At 35.7% G+C, this 13,451-nt stretch overlaps 1 protein-coding gene across 4 annotated transcripts in view; it reads right to left on the bottom strand.

Moving 5' to 3' along the window:
* The window catches only part of UBN1 (ubinuclein 1), a 36,369-nt gene extending 23,725 nt beyond the window's left edge, over positions 1-12,644 (bottom strand). For all 4 annotated transcript variants that reach the window (XM_016424020.2, XM_007498727.3, XM_016424021.2 and 1 more), the window contains exons 1-6: positions 12,396-12,644; positions 5,500-5,586; positions 4,954-5,049; positions 4,570-4,704; positions 3,553-3,656; positions 2,384-2,822 (exon numbers count right to left, since the gene is read on the bottom strand). In XM_016424020.2, the coding sequence (XP_016279506.1) occupies positions 2,384-2,822; positions 3,553-3,656; positions 4,570-4,704; positions 4,954-5,049; positions 5,500-5,586; positions 12,396-12,644 (1,110 nt within the window). The remainder of the gene's footprint in view (positions 1-2,383; positions 2,823-3,552; positions 3,657-4,569; positions 4,705-4,953; positions 5,050-5,499; positions 5,587-12,395) is intronic.
* Between the last annotated feature and the right edge of the window lie 807 nt (positions 12,645-13,451).

Genomic DNA, 13,451 nt, shown 5'->3' with positions numbered 1-13,451 from the left:
AACTAAAAAATATGCCATCTTTCCTGATTTATGATTCCCCCCATCCAGCCTTCCCCACATACTAAAAGGCATTTTTTAAAAGTTTGATCACACAGCAGGAAAGCACCAAAGCAGGAAGTTAACCTATTTTATATACATATACATATATACATACACACCAAGCTGCCTTTTTCCTCACAGCAATGAAGATCAATATGCTTCAATCAAGTTAGATTCAGTTTATGAATTTTCTTTGGCCAAGTCTCAAAAGCAGCCAAAACACTACCATAAGAGTAAAAAGAAGCAACCAGAACCAGAACATTAACTTGCTAACATATTTATAAATAGCAAATTTTATATGGAATATATCAATGTAAAAATGCAATGTCTATTTCAATATCTTTCATCTTATGGAGAAGGTCTATTAACTGAGATCATAAAATCATAGGATTTAAAATTGGAAGAGGCTTTAGGGGACATCTAATACAAACTTTCTCATTTTACCAATGAGGAAAGTCAAAACCAACTCTGGGGAACATTAATTTGCCTCATTCAAGTCTGAAGCCCAGGTAAAACAGAGAGGTCCCTGGAAAATCCTTGTTTTTCTAAAATAAGTTTCTTTGACCAGAGGTGGAGAAAAGTTTGCCATTACAGATGTTTTTATTTCAGGCTTTCAAAATTAAATGCCATAACACTAAAATCATTTTGAGTCTCTCCCTTTCATCTCTTCACCATCAGGATACAAACTATAGTTTAATGTATAGAGTGTGCTTTAGAAACCTTAGTGTCACAAAAGGAAATGTCAGCGATTACTGTTTTAATCAATCTTCATTTTACCTCCAATATACTTGAACAAGTAAACAAAAGGTAACCAACAACAAATTAAGACAATTTCATAAATTTAAGTTTACCTAATAGCCTTCCCCTTAAAAATAAACGTTCCCTGTACCACAACCCAAGCGCACTTGCTTAGAACACATAAAACAATATATGCTTCATTTTCCAATGAAAACTGTCCAAAAGCATTTCCCAAGAAATATAAAGTAATGAGTAGTGTCATTTATCTGATAAGAACATAATTTGCTTGTGAAAAAAAAAAGCAAAAAATTCAAGAATTCAATTTCATTCCTTCTCTATACAGACTCTACTTAGTGAGTTAAAAAGCCTTTGTGATAAATACAAAAGAATTCTGTTGCAAAAATCTTAGCATGGTAATTCAATATCATGTGATAACATAGTAATTCATTCAGAGTAGCTCCCAAAGGAGGCCTTGAAATTCTACCTCCAAGATGTCAAATCCTCAGGATAGCCTATTACAAGGCTATCCAATGCAAGTAATAGGAAAGTATGTGAATTCTCATGTGATCTGATGCAAATGTAGGACAGTGAGGCCAAAAGCATTAATTTCAGATTCATTTTCTTCCATTAAGATATGGTCTGACCTATGATAGCATCTTATTCCTATCATTAAATGTCAATGGACGATTCTAGCTTCTACTATACAACTCTAGTAGAGATAAAATAGATACTTTATATAAAGATATAATTTAGTAACTTTCTATCTTGTGTTCCATTTTTATTTGAAGATGAAGGAATTTTCTCTAACTCAAATATAATCTACAATTCATAGTGAGTATAAACACTGGATGTATTAGAGGTCAAAATGTCTAATGGCCCATGTGTAATTATTAATTCAGTAATGTGTTTACAGTAATTCACTTTATAGAAGATTTCCCACTTTCTGAGTAACAAAATTGAAGAATTCTAATGGAAGCTAGATTGTTTTCGTGGTGTACTGGCATCCAAAAAGATGAGGCCTCTTGGCATCTTACAATCTCAAGATACTAAATTCAGAAACAGGTTGTCTATAGAAAGGTTATCACAATATCCATATGCATTTGCTTTGCATTTTTATAACAATGGACTGAATACCTAACACTGGTAACAACCAATTCAAGGTAATAGCTGGGATTGAATGAAAACAGTATCTATGTATTTCTCCTCATTAGGATTTATCAAATGACCTTGTAGGATGATACTAGAATTCAATGGGTATCATTACAGACAACTTCATGCCAAAAGAAGGGGAAGTCTACTATAAAAGGAAGTGGACATTATATGGTAAAGGAAGTGGCAGGATACATAAATGGGGGGGGAGGTGGGGAGCAACGTGGCAACAAATATTGGCTTGTATATTTTCCAGTACAAAATGGTCTAGGAAGAAATTACATTGACATTTAAAAGAATAAGACTGAAGGGTGAAAAGGTTATACTATGCCTCATACCCAAAAATGAAAAAAGACAAAACAGCTAAAACTAGGGTTTTAGTCACTAGGATTACTAGAGATGGAGCTTCCTGTGATGCAAGCATGACCTTAATTCTACTTATACCTGGTCACCATACCTGAGCCAGCTCCTTGATACGTTTCTCCAGGGACATTGGCAGGCCTTCTGGCAGGGAAGGGGGTTGTTTGAACTCCTGGTCCAATCCCACCCCAAGAGAATCACTTTCATCATCCACATCATGAAATGGACTTCCTTCTGGAGACTCGCTGAGGAGTTGTTCCAAGTCAAGGTCAGTCAATGAGTCCATGGCAGTAGCTGCCTGAAGCAGGTCATTGTCAGAAGCAGAGCCAAAGAATGAGAGCAAGGGGTCTGGCATGCTTTCCACCTCCCGTGTACTCTGAGTTTCAGCAGGTGACACTGTTATTGGCTTATGTTCCTCATCCCTCTTCTTCTGGGCTTCTTTTTCCTTCTGAAATTTCTTCAACATCTCCTTAACACTTAGAGCGCCAGAATATTTCTTTTTCTTCTTCTCCTTACTGGCATTCAGTGCTGTGAAGCTGAAAGCAAAGAGGAAATAGTTTACAATGACTGCAAAAACCCCCCAGAGGGAAACGCACAGAGGCACTTCACACCTGTTCCCAGACTCAAAGTCTCCACGTGGACCTTATAGTCAAAAGTCCACCCTGTTATCCTCCTCCCTCCTCCTGGCATATGGAGCTCCTTCTTCCTGAGACCAAAGCTTAAAATTTAACACAGGTTAGCAAAACAATGTCACATAATGCTAATATCCGATGGGGTTTTTTTTTTTTAAAAAAACCACTGCCAGGCTGAAATAAAAGGTTGCAAAAGAAATCAAGAGAAAGATTTAAAAGTGGAAAGCTGAAGCAGCAGAGAACAGCAGCAACTTGTGGAGCATCTAGGGGTGAGATTGAGTGAGAAGTAAGCATGACCAGAAGAGAGACAAAGGAAAACAAGACAGAAACAGAATTGGGCCAAAGAAGAGAAGTGCCCAAAGAGAATAAAGAAACATTAGCAATCATCTAAAGACAGAAATAGATGCTAACACTGACAGTGTAACAAATACAGCTTTAGATACCTGACCACACAGAGACGGGAGAGTATTGAATATGCCCAGAAATGATACTGTGGGAAGGGGTGAGAGAGGATGGGAAGGTCAGTCCCTGCTGCTTCTTCTGATACTGTGTGGAAGAGGGGTAGTCAGCTCCCAGGTGTCTAGCCCTAACATTTCAAATTTTATCCTATCAAACACAAGCTGCTGCCTCTCACCCGGCTTTGGGAAACTTGGACTTTTTCGATTTCTTCTCCTTGTCATAAGAGTCATCTTTTTTCTTCTTCTTTATCTTCTCACCACCTTCTTTCAACTTCCGCTTCTGAGAATTAAAGACAAGGCACAGTTACACAGCTCCCTAACTCAGGGAGCAAGTGCATTACACAGCACTGGCCTTGCTCCTCCCAGGACACACTCTGAAACCAGCCTCATGTCTTTCATCAACAGTGATTTTCAGATCAGTCCCTGGACAACAAGATTTCATACCACAAACCCGCAGCAAGTCAATGCAATAATCCCATTGACATTGTCTGCTGGAAAAGCCTGGGCCTGAGGCAACAGTGGCTAATTCTTTAGCCTTTCAGGAGGAACCCCCTCAAGTTGAAATGAGCTTCCTAAAAAGGACAAAGTACAAGCAAAGCCCATATGTATATATTTACAAAAAAAAATTAATCTTTTAATCAATCTTTTTAAAATATACATATTTATGTGTGTATATATATAAAAATCATTTTTTTAAAAGTATCTTAGGGCTGGAAAAAAGAACTGGGTTGACAGCCCTGGGAACTGAAGTCCTCTACATGTCCACAGAACAGATACAGCATGGGTAGTGCAAACTTCCCTAGCTCCACACCTTTCATAAATCTCAGTCCTGCCTCAAAAAGGACTATCCTGAGGGATCCATCTTCAAGGCCCAATCATTGTTGACTCTGTTGAAATGTCAGTACCAATTTTGACCAGAAAACTTCAAGACATGAACACTTGTCTACCAGGAGCTGAACAGATAGCTCCAAAGTCCAGCTCAGCTTATTCAGCACTAAATAGGCAAGAGAAGTGGACTGTCACAGTCACTGCCAACCTGGCAGAATCTGAACTAGCAACTATTTACAACCAATTTCCTGGGCCATCAAGAACTCAAATGGCCTTCCTAAAACTTCACATTTTCTTTTGGCAAAGTCAATTCATTTTCTTCGAATTTTACATAACAAAACATCTCTAAAAAGATAATTTCTAACCTTAGGAGATTTTTTCTTCTTTTCTTTAATGAAGTCATCCTCAGATTCTGATGCTTGTCTGAACTGCAGTGTTCCCGAGTTAATATAAAATCCTCCATACTTTGTGGTCAGAGAAGCAGGAACAAGCTCATCATACTGGGGGGGAACCCACAAAATGTTAGCTATAAGTTATTAGTGAATACAACATAGGGGTGTAAAGATCCAAGAAAAATGAATGCCAACCTTCCCCTATGTTCCCCCAGTACTGCTGCTCTTCCTTCATGCAAGTTACTATGTTCTTAGCTTGGCATACCCACTCTTCTCCCAAAGCCCTGCATTTCCTGGTGTTTATTATTAATATCTACTTATCACTTTCTGTTGTTATCACTTTCATTGAATACTCACTGCTTCAGAGTTATCGATGAAGGAATCAGATTCGTCGTACCCATATCCCATGTCAATTAAGTCCTGTATTCTGTCCTTTCTGCGTTTTTTACCACCCTAAAATAAAAGATATTCATATCAACCTTTCTTCTAAATACTTTTGTAACTTACTAGTACCAATCTAATGTCATGACTAATGACTAAGAATTGCTAAATATTAGTTACCAAGAGAAGCTGTAAAATTCTCTTCCTTGAAGATACTTTACAGCATGACTTTTTTTAATCCATAAAACAGTTTAACAGAAAAGAATAAACCACATAATATTTTCAAATCATTGCTAGCCCTAAAATTCTAAATGATAAAAAATTTCCTTTTTTCTAGTTAAGCTATAAAGAATATTTTCATAAGAAATATGTATTTTACTAATCATTAATGCACTAGTTTAATATTTTTATTCTTTTTTACACTTGCTTTTCTATATCCCAGTAATCTTAAACAAAAAACCCTCAGAGAATCTCCTCTTTCCCTAACAAAAAGTTATTTGTAGCCCAAGAGGAGAGACTTACATATTTCTCTTCAAATTTCCTGGCAAGAGCCTCCACCTTATGCCTTTCCTTTTCTTCATCATTGAAAGGATCCAAGACATCTTTCTTCTACAGAAAAAAAAAATTACCACCCCAAAACAAAAATGAGTGAGACAAATACTCTAAATACAATTTTCTTTATAATAACTGAGTAGTCAATTAATTAAAAACTGCTTTCCAAAACAAGAATGACAGACTACATTTTATAATGCTGTTAAATTCATGTTAGTGATAGTAAAAAGAATAATTTCAATTCAACAAGGACTAAAGGAGTACCCATTTTATGCATAGTATCAAGATAGGAATGTATTGGAAAAGATTAACAGACCTCTGGCCAAGACAGATGCCTGAACTGAAGCAAAGTACCCAGATTTCACATATCTACCCCACCAAAAACCTATAGCTATCATATTGAAGTAGGATCAATAAATCCAACAAGAACTATAGTTACTTCAACTTCCTAAGAATCCTAAGAATAAAAAATCAATCAGAAAACCAGAGCAATTAAGAAAGGTTTAAACAGATAAGCCAGTCTAGGCAAACAAATTAAAAGTCTCCAAGTGTGATCAGAGCCAGGAAATAGAAATTTGTAGCCTGCAAAGACTGGCACAGAAACCAGGGTGATCCAGGCTAAAACCGAGCAAGATGACCTTAACAAAAAGCACAGGAGGGAGAGAAGTCTGGCATTTGCACAAAGCACTAATTCAGGAACTAAAGCTGAAGAGATGAATAAACCAGATACTGATCAGTATAATTCAGCAGATCCAGAGTTACTTAAAAATCCTACTTAGAAGGAGAAAGTAATTCCTTAACCACAGGAAAACATTTGATTTTCCACAAGGAATATATAAATAACTGAGAGAAATTAGACAAGAAATAAAAGCTCTGGAGGAAAGAACTTTAGTAGAATAAACAATTTACTACAAGATGTCCACAATCTTACACACAAAATGATCTCCCTGAAAATGAGAATGAACCAAACAAGCAAAAAAAAAGGGGGGGGGGGCAGATTCCATGAAACAGCAAGAAATATCAGGGGGAAAAAATATAAGGTTTCTCAAATAGAAAACAACTCACCTGAAAAACAGAATAAGAAAAAGTAATTTAAAAATCTCAAGATTCCCTGAAAACCATGAATAAAGACTAAAATAAAGATATCATAAATAAAAACACTTAAAATAATTCCTCAATACAGTATATCTAATGAAAAGAATAGAGATTAGTAAGAACTTTTCAATACAAACACAAGAATGAAGACAAATCTAGAAAGAAAAATTTATTTAAGCATGTGAAAGGGACAACAGGATGAAACAGTGCTAACCTAATGGGGAAAAGAAACAAATGTCAGTTCAAACACTGGCAGAATTAAGGAAAAGAAGACTTGGGAATATGTTGGTTCTATTCAGTACATTTTAGGAAGGGGGGAAAAAGATGGTAAAAGGTATATAGTATAGAAGAAAGGAGCAAGAAGGGAATCAAACTTCCTTTCCTTGTAATTGGAGTGATAAAAAGAAAAGTATACAAACATGGAGGAGCAGAGTGAGAAGGCATCAAATGAACCTCACTCTTATATGAACCAGATAAAAAGAGGGTTGAATAGCTGTGGACACAAAAACACACAAAGAATTAAACCAAACTTAATATGGAAATTGGCTGGGTTAGGGATAGAGGAAGGTTAGGAGAAAGGATAATACCAGGGAAGTAATGATGACAAACAAAATGTCCTGAAGTAGAGATGACAAAGGAAAAGAGAAGAGGAAGAAAGAAAAAGAAAGAGAAAGAGAAATGAAGAGATTAAAGAAAAGAGAAGAAAAAAGAAAAGAAAAGAACTAGAAATAAGATGAGTTCCCATCAACTAAAATGGATGAAAGATTGTTGCATATGAATGAATTGGAAATGCATAGTAAGAAATGCTAAAAGAGATCATTTCAGATAACACAGGAAAGTGAGAACTGATACAGAGTGAAGTAAGCAGGGACAAGAAAACAATGTAGTCAGTGTTGTACAAGGAAAAAAAAACTTTGAAAAACTTAACTCTAATCAACTCAAAAAGCAACCATTCTCCAGAGGATCTATGACAAAATCCTACTAAGAGGTGATATTCTATTTTAGACATATGTGGATTCATTTTGCTTGACAATGCTTATTTGTTAGATGAATTTCCCCCTACTTTTAATTAGTATACTAGTTGTGATTTACTGCACCCCACTTAACATCACCAGAAAAAGAATTTTTTTTAAAGAGCCATTGAAACATTTTAAAAGTGCACAAAAAAGTTGAAAAGGAAGTTTATAAGAAAAAGGACACACAAGGCAGTTTTGAAAGTAATGAGTTGAGTATACACACTGACTAAAGAAGTAGAAAGAACCACCACAACCCCACCAAAAATTAAACATTGTGAAAATATATAAAGATTAAGCATGGCCTCAAAAATGAGATATAAGAACATGACTCCCCCCCACTCCTCCTCTGAGCAAAAGGAATCTCTTCTCCTACTCCCCACAGCCAAGGAGGCCTGCATAGGCTATCAGATATTTTGAATAGTTTTGCTAAATTTTCTTCTCTTTGTTATGATGACTTTCTGGGCAGTAAGAAGCATGGAAGAAAACTTAGATAACATAAAAAAAGACATCAACAAAAATCTATTTTAAAAAAGACAACAATAAATTGAATTTATGATAATCTTTTTTTTTTATAACCTTACCTTCCTTCTTAGAATCTATTCTGTGTATTGGTTCCAAAGCAGAAGAGTGGTAAGGGCTAAGGAATGGGGGTTAAGTGACTTGCCCAGAGTCACACAGCTGGGAAGTGTCTGAGGCTAGATTTGAACCTAGGACCTCCTGTCTCTAGGCCTTGCTCTCAATCCACTGAGCCATCCAGCTGCCCCCCTGTTAATCTGTTTTGGAAAATAAAATATTTTAAAACAGATTCACAGTTCCATATATAATTCTCTTTTTGTGTTTTACTTTATATATGGAAATGTTTGGGGTTTTCTGATGTTTGTCCATCAGAATTTTAAAAAAATTTTTTAAAGAAAGGCAAAGCACCTTTAATAAGATTACTGGAATAATTTTTTAGAGTTATTCAGGAATATTGTATCTTTACTTTCTTTTTAGAAAGGCTACATTTATACATCTGTTCTCAGTACTAATGAATGTTACCCCCATCCTCTGATTTTTGACATTCTCTACTCTTAGAAGCCCTTTTACTTTTACTATTGTCCTCTTATGTCTGATTCCCATTTCCATTCCAAGTCTACACCTAATTTTCCAAAGATGAATTCTGTTTCATGGGCCTATCTGTGAATTTTTTGTTTCTTTGCATCAAATATCTCTTACCTAGGTATGAGATCCAGGAAATCTAGGAACTTAACACAAATATATAAAACCAAGAATAATTCCCTATGGATAAAAGGGAACAAACATTTCATGAAAAGATTACAAATTAACATCCACATGAAAAATTTGTTCCAAATTTCTAAAATAGAAACTCAAATCAAAACAATTCAGGTTTCACTTTACATCCAGCAAATCAGCAAAGATAATAAAAAATTAAAATAGTCAATGATGAATAAGCTATTGAAATACATGCACATTAACGTACTATTAGGTAAAGTTGTGAATTAGTGTAACCAATCTAGAAAACAATTTAAACTTAAGGGGAAAAAAATAAAAGATAAAAGTATTCATATAGTTTGAGCCAGAGGTACCACTGCTCAGCATATAAGCTTCAAGGAAGTCAAAGACAAATGGAAAAACCTCATATATACCACAATTCTTTTGTAATAGCAAAAATCAAAGAAGATTCAATTGATTAGGAAATGGTGGTGCAAAAATGTAATTAAGTATTATTGTGCTATTAGAAAAAATAAATATACAGAATTCAGATAATATGGAGTGATACAAACTGATGTAAAGTAGCAAGAAAACAGGAAAACAATCCATACAAGGACAACAATGTAAAAGAATTTTTAAAAATCTTAACATTGTAAAATTATAATGAACTTGGACAAAGAAAAAGATACTTGCCTCCTTCTTTGCAGAGAGACCATGGGTATGGAATATTAAATATATTCTCAATAGTAGGTATATTGTTTTTAATTGAAATTTTTTTCATTAAAAGATCCTTGGTTACTAGGCTTGGCAAAAAAATGTATATGGAAATATAAGTGGTATTAAAAATAAAAGACATCAATAAAATTTTCATTTAAAAAGGAAATAATATATAGCACATATAAGAAATATTCAATATAGATCATTTTTGCAAGATTCTAAATACTGGATAAGTCTTTTTTATTTCCTTCTAAAACCTTCAATATTTATATAGTTCTGACTTTAGGAAATACTGATATTCTAGAATACTGTATAGTAGAATGAACTGTGATACTTTAATAAAGAAAAAAATAACATGGTAAGCTGAACATGCACTCCAAACCAAGATGATTCACTAACTGAACTATTAACAAACCTCACCATAAAGATTAATCAACAAGGTAGTCCCATAGCATGGGCCCCAGGGATATGATTATAGCAAGGTCTAGTGTATTTCAATTTCTCTATGAATTTTAACAATTATTATTGATGTAAAAATTCCTGAAAACTACAATTCTGTAAACAGAGAAGATTTATAACTACCTAATGAAAGGAAACTTTCCAAAATACTGATATAGTTAAAGAAACCAAAAGATTTTTGCCCTTTCTTCTCTGCTCCCACACCAGGAATTTTTTCCAAATGGAAGCAAGAACAGGATGGTGTTCTTGGAGATAAAAACGGAACATCTAAAAATAGTTAGGATTTTTACATGCAATATTTTAGATTTACAAAGTATTTAACATATATTATCTCATTTGAGACTCAAGATCACTCTATGAGACAGGTACTAACAATCCTATCCCCACTTAATAAATAACAGGCCCTGGGAATATGAAGAGAAAAACCAAGTTAGTTCTGCCCTCAAGGAGTTTACATTTTATTGGGGGAACCCAACACATATGAACATAGAAAAGCAAATAGCAAATATATACATGGTAACTTGGGGAGAAGGAGGAGAGGAACAGCAAGGGTAGGGGGGAAATCAGAAAGGCCTCAGGTAGGAAGTGGCATCAAAGCTAAGCTCTGAATTAGAAGGCAGGAATTCTAAGCAGCAGCTCTGAAGAAGGAATACACTGTATGCATGGGAGAGAGGTTGTGCAAAGACTTCCAGGTAGGAGATGGAATGTTAAGAATGAAGAAAAGCAAGTAGGTCACTTTGGCTAGAATTAGTGTATGAAGGAGAATAATGTGCAATAAGTCTAGAAAGGCAAGTTAGAGCTAGGTTGTAAAGTGCTTTAAATGCTAGAGCAGTATGTAGTTTATCCTAAAGACAATTGGAAGGACCTTAGAAAAAGGAGTGACATGGTGAGACCTGTGCTTTAGGATTTTGCAGCTTTGTGGAGTATGGACTGGAGAGAGAAAAGACTAGAAGCTTAGAAACCAATTGGGTTTCTTAGAAACTAAGGCTATTGCAGTAGCCGGAGAGATAATAAAAGCCTTAAAAGAGTAGTGGCTTTGAGTGGAGAGGACAAGTGTGAAGATATCTGTGGAGGAAAACTGGCATGCCCCACTACTAACTGAGTGGGAAGAGAGGTTTGGGGGGGGGGGGGAGGGAGGAGGTGGCAAGAGAAGAAATGACCATGCCTTCAAGGTAGCAAACGTGGGTTAGTGGACAGATAGTGAAATCCTTAAAATGTCCAATAGATAACTGGTGATTAGAGTTTAGGGGAGAAAGAGAGAGGTCAGACTGAGAGTCAACTTGATAGAGAAAATAATAGGTCCCAAGTAAGAGTATAGAGAGAAGACTCAAGAAAAGAGAGAGAATGTAAATGATATAATGCAGACGATTGCTGAAAAGTGGCCGGAGAGGGAGGAGGAGATATCAGTGTCATGAAAACACAACTAGAAAAAATCTCTGAGGAAGAAAGGGTAGTCCAATAGTGTCAACCACTACAAGGAACTCAAAGGGGACCAAGAAAAGACAAATGGAATGGGCAACTAATAGATCAATGGCAACTTTAGAGAAAGTGGCTCAAGTTGAGATATGGGGCTAGAAGCTACAATGCAAGGTTGAAAAAAGGAAAGGAATGAGTGCAAACATTTTCAAATCTTGAAAAAAGTCTTTTCAAGAATTAAGCTGTAAAAAGAGGTACATGATAATAGAAACAGATGAAGTGAACCTTAGAGAGGTCTAAGTAATTTGTCCTTGTTTACAAGACTATTAAGTATCAGAGATAGGATTTAAACGCAGGTCACCTCCAATTCCAAGTCTAGAACTTTCTTCTATACCAGTGGTTCTCAACCTTTCTAATGCTGTGACCCACAATACAGTTCCTCATGTTGCAGTGACCCCCAAACCAAAAAATTATTTTGGTGGCTACTTCAAAACTATAATTTTGCTACAGTTATGATTCGGAATGTAAATACCTGATATGCATTATGTATTCTCATTGCTACAAATTGAGAGGTTGAGAACTGCTGCTCTATACCATATTGCCTCAAAAGTAATTTTCACAGGCTAGGCATAGAAAAGTTCCTTCTGTCCCTGTCTCTTCTCTTTTCATTTACTTCAACCATACAACTTATGTTAGGCTAAATTAGCTTTCAACTTTTTCCTAGAACTTGAGAGAACAGTATTCTAGTGTCCTTAAAAGAATAAAGTATGTAGTTTTATTCCTAATTGAACAAACATGGCAACCAGTATATTCTTATTTTTAATCTGATAATATAATCTTATAGAGAGCTTTAATCTTATTATTTGCCTGGCAGAGTTTTGTAAAAAGCATATTTGTACACTTTTGACTCTAAAAAGTTCAGTAGAATGACATGCTTAGCATGAAATGTACCTTGTCTCCTACTTGAAGACCTTTCCCTTTTCCCCGTGTATTTTTCACTAACTCTGGGTAGAAGAACTCAGGACAGCGCTTGTGATCTGGTTCAAAGAGTGTAAGTGTGATGCGAACAGCTGCGGCAGTGGGTTCAGAGTCCTGGTGCTGCTCTGCTCCTCCAATCTCCTCTTTTCGGGGTTTCTTCAGAAATGTGGGATTCAGAGGGCCTGGGAGAGAGGTAAACTGGACCCTGTGGGGCTCAGTCATGGCTACACTCAAGTCTTGGCAGTTGCTACTGCAATGGCTTCTGTCAATACAGAAAAGAAAATCAGGTCAAACCTAGACAGTCTTAAAAACAGCTTACAATCTTGAAAAAATAAAATTACATCTTAAGGAAATTTCAAATCTTAAATTCTTATGAAAAATTAAATTACATTTCTTTGAACTGTCATTTCAGAGAAACTAGTTTCCAAAGAAGAAATAGGTTATGAACATACAGATAACATCTCATTGCATCAAATAACATTACAAGAAAGCCTACATAATCAGGTCACTAAATCCCCATTTTCCTGGAATAACATAATAAAATTCCAGTACAAAATAGTTTGGATAGTCCATAGGAGTGATTTTAGTTACAATTCTTAAATGTATTTTTTAATTTAACTACATTCTAACTGCTCCCCCCTTTTTATTTCTAAAGTCAGTCTGAGGTTACAGAATACAGCATTTAGAAAGTAGTATCAAACAAAAATGACACACCTTTGTCACAAGTGTTGTTCTGAGATATAGCACCTTGAAGTGGACCTGATCTCCAATCGGCTTTCCTCATGATGGGGTGAGACCCATATGCCACAACCCTGTCTGTCCGTTGAGTCTTGGAACATGCCTACAAATGTGCCGTCCATCTAGCCTCAATGCCCATTCCCAGAGATGACGAGTCCTATGAAAGCCCTTTCAGAAGAAATGCACTCAAGACACCTGAAACAACTAAAGGGAAAACAAGAAAACTTCCGTTATCTCTGGGAACTTGCTGTTGGTTCCCGACACAGGCTTTAGAAATGTGGCTAAGGTGGT

Source organism: Monodelphis domestica, chromosome 7 (genome assembly GCF_027887165.1).
Source record: "Monodelphis domestica isolate mMonDom1 chromosome 7, mMonDom1.pri, whole genome shotgun sequence".
Lineage (NCBI taxonomy): Eukaryota > Metazoa > Chordata > Mammalia > Didelphimorphia > Didelphidae > Monodelphis > Monodelphis domestica.
The sequence above is the reverse complement of the archived record's forward strand: the minus strand, read 5'-3'. Positions and strand labels throughout refer to the sequence as shown.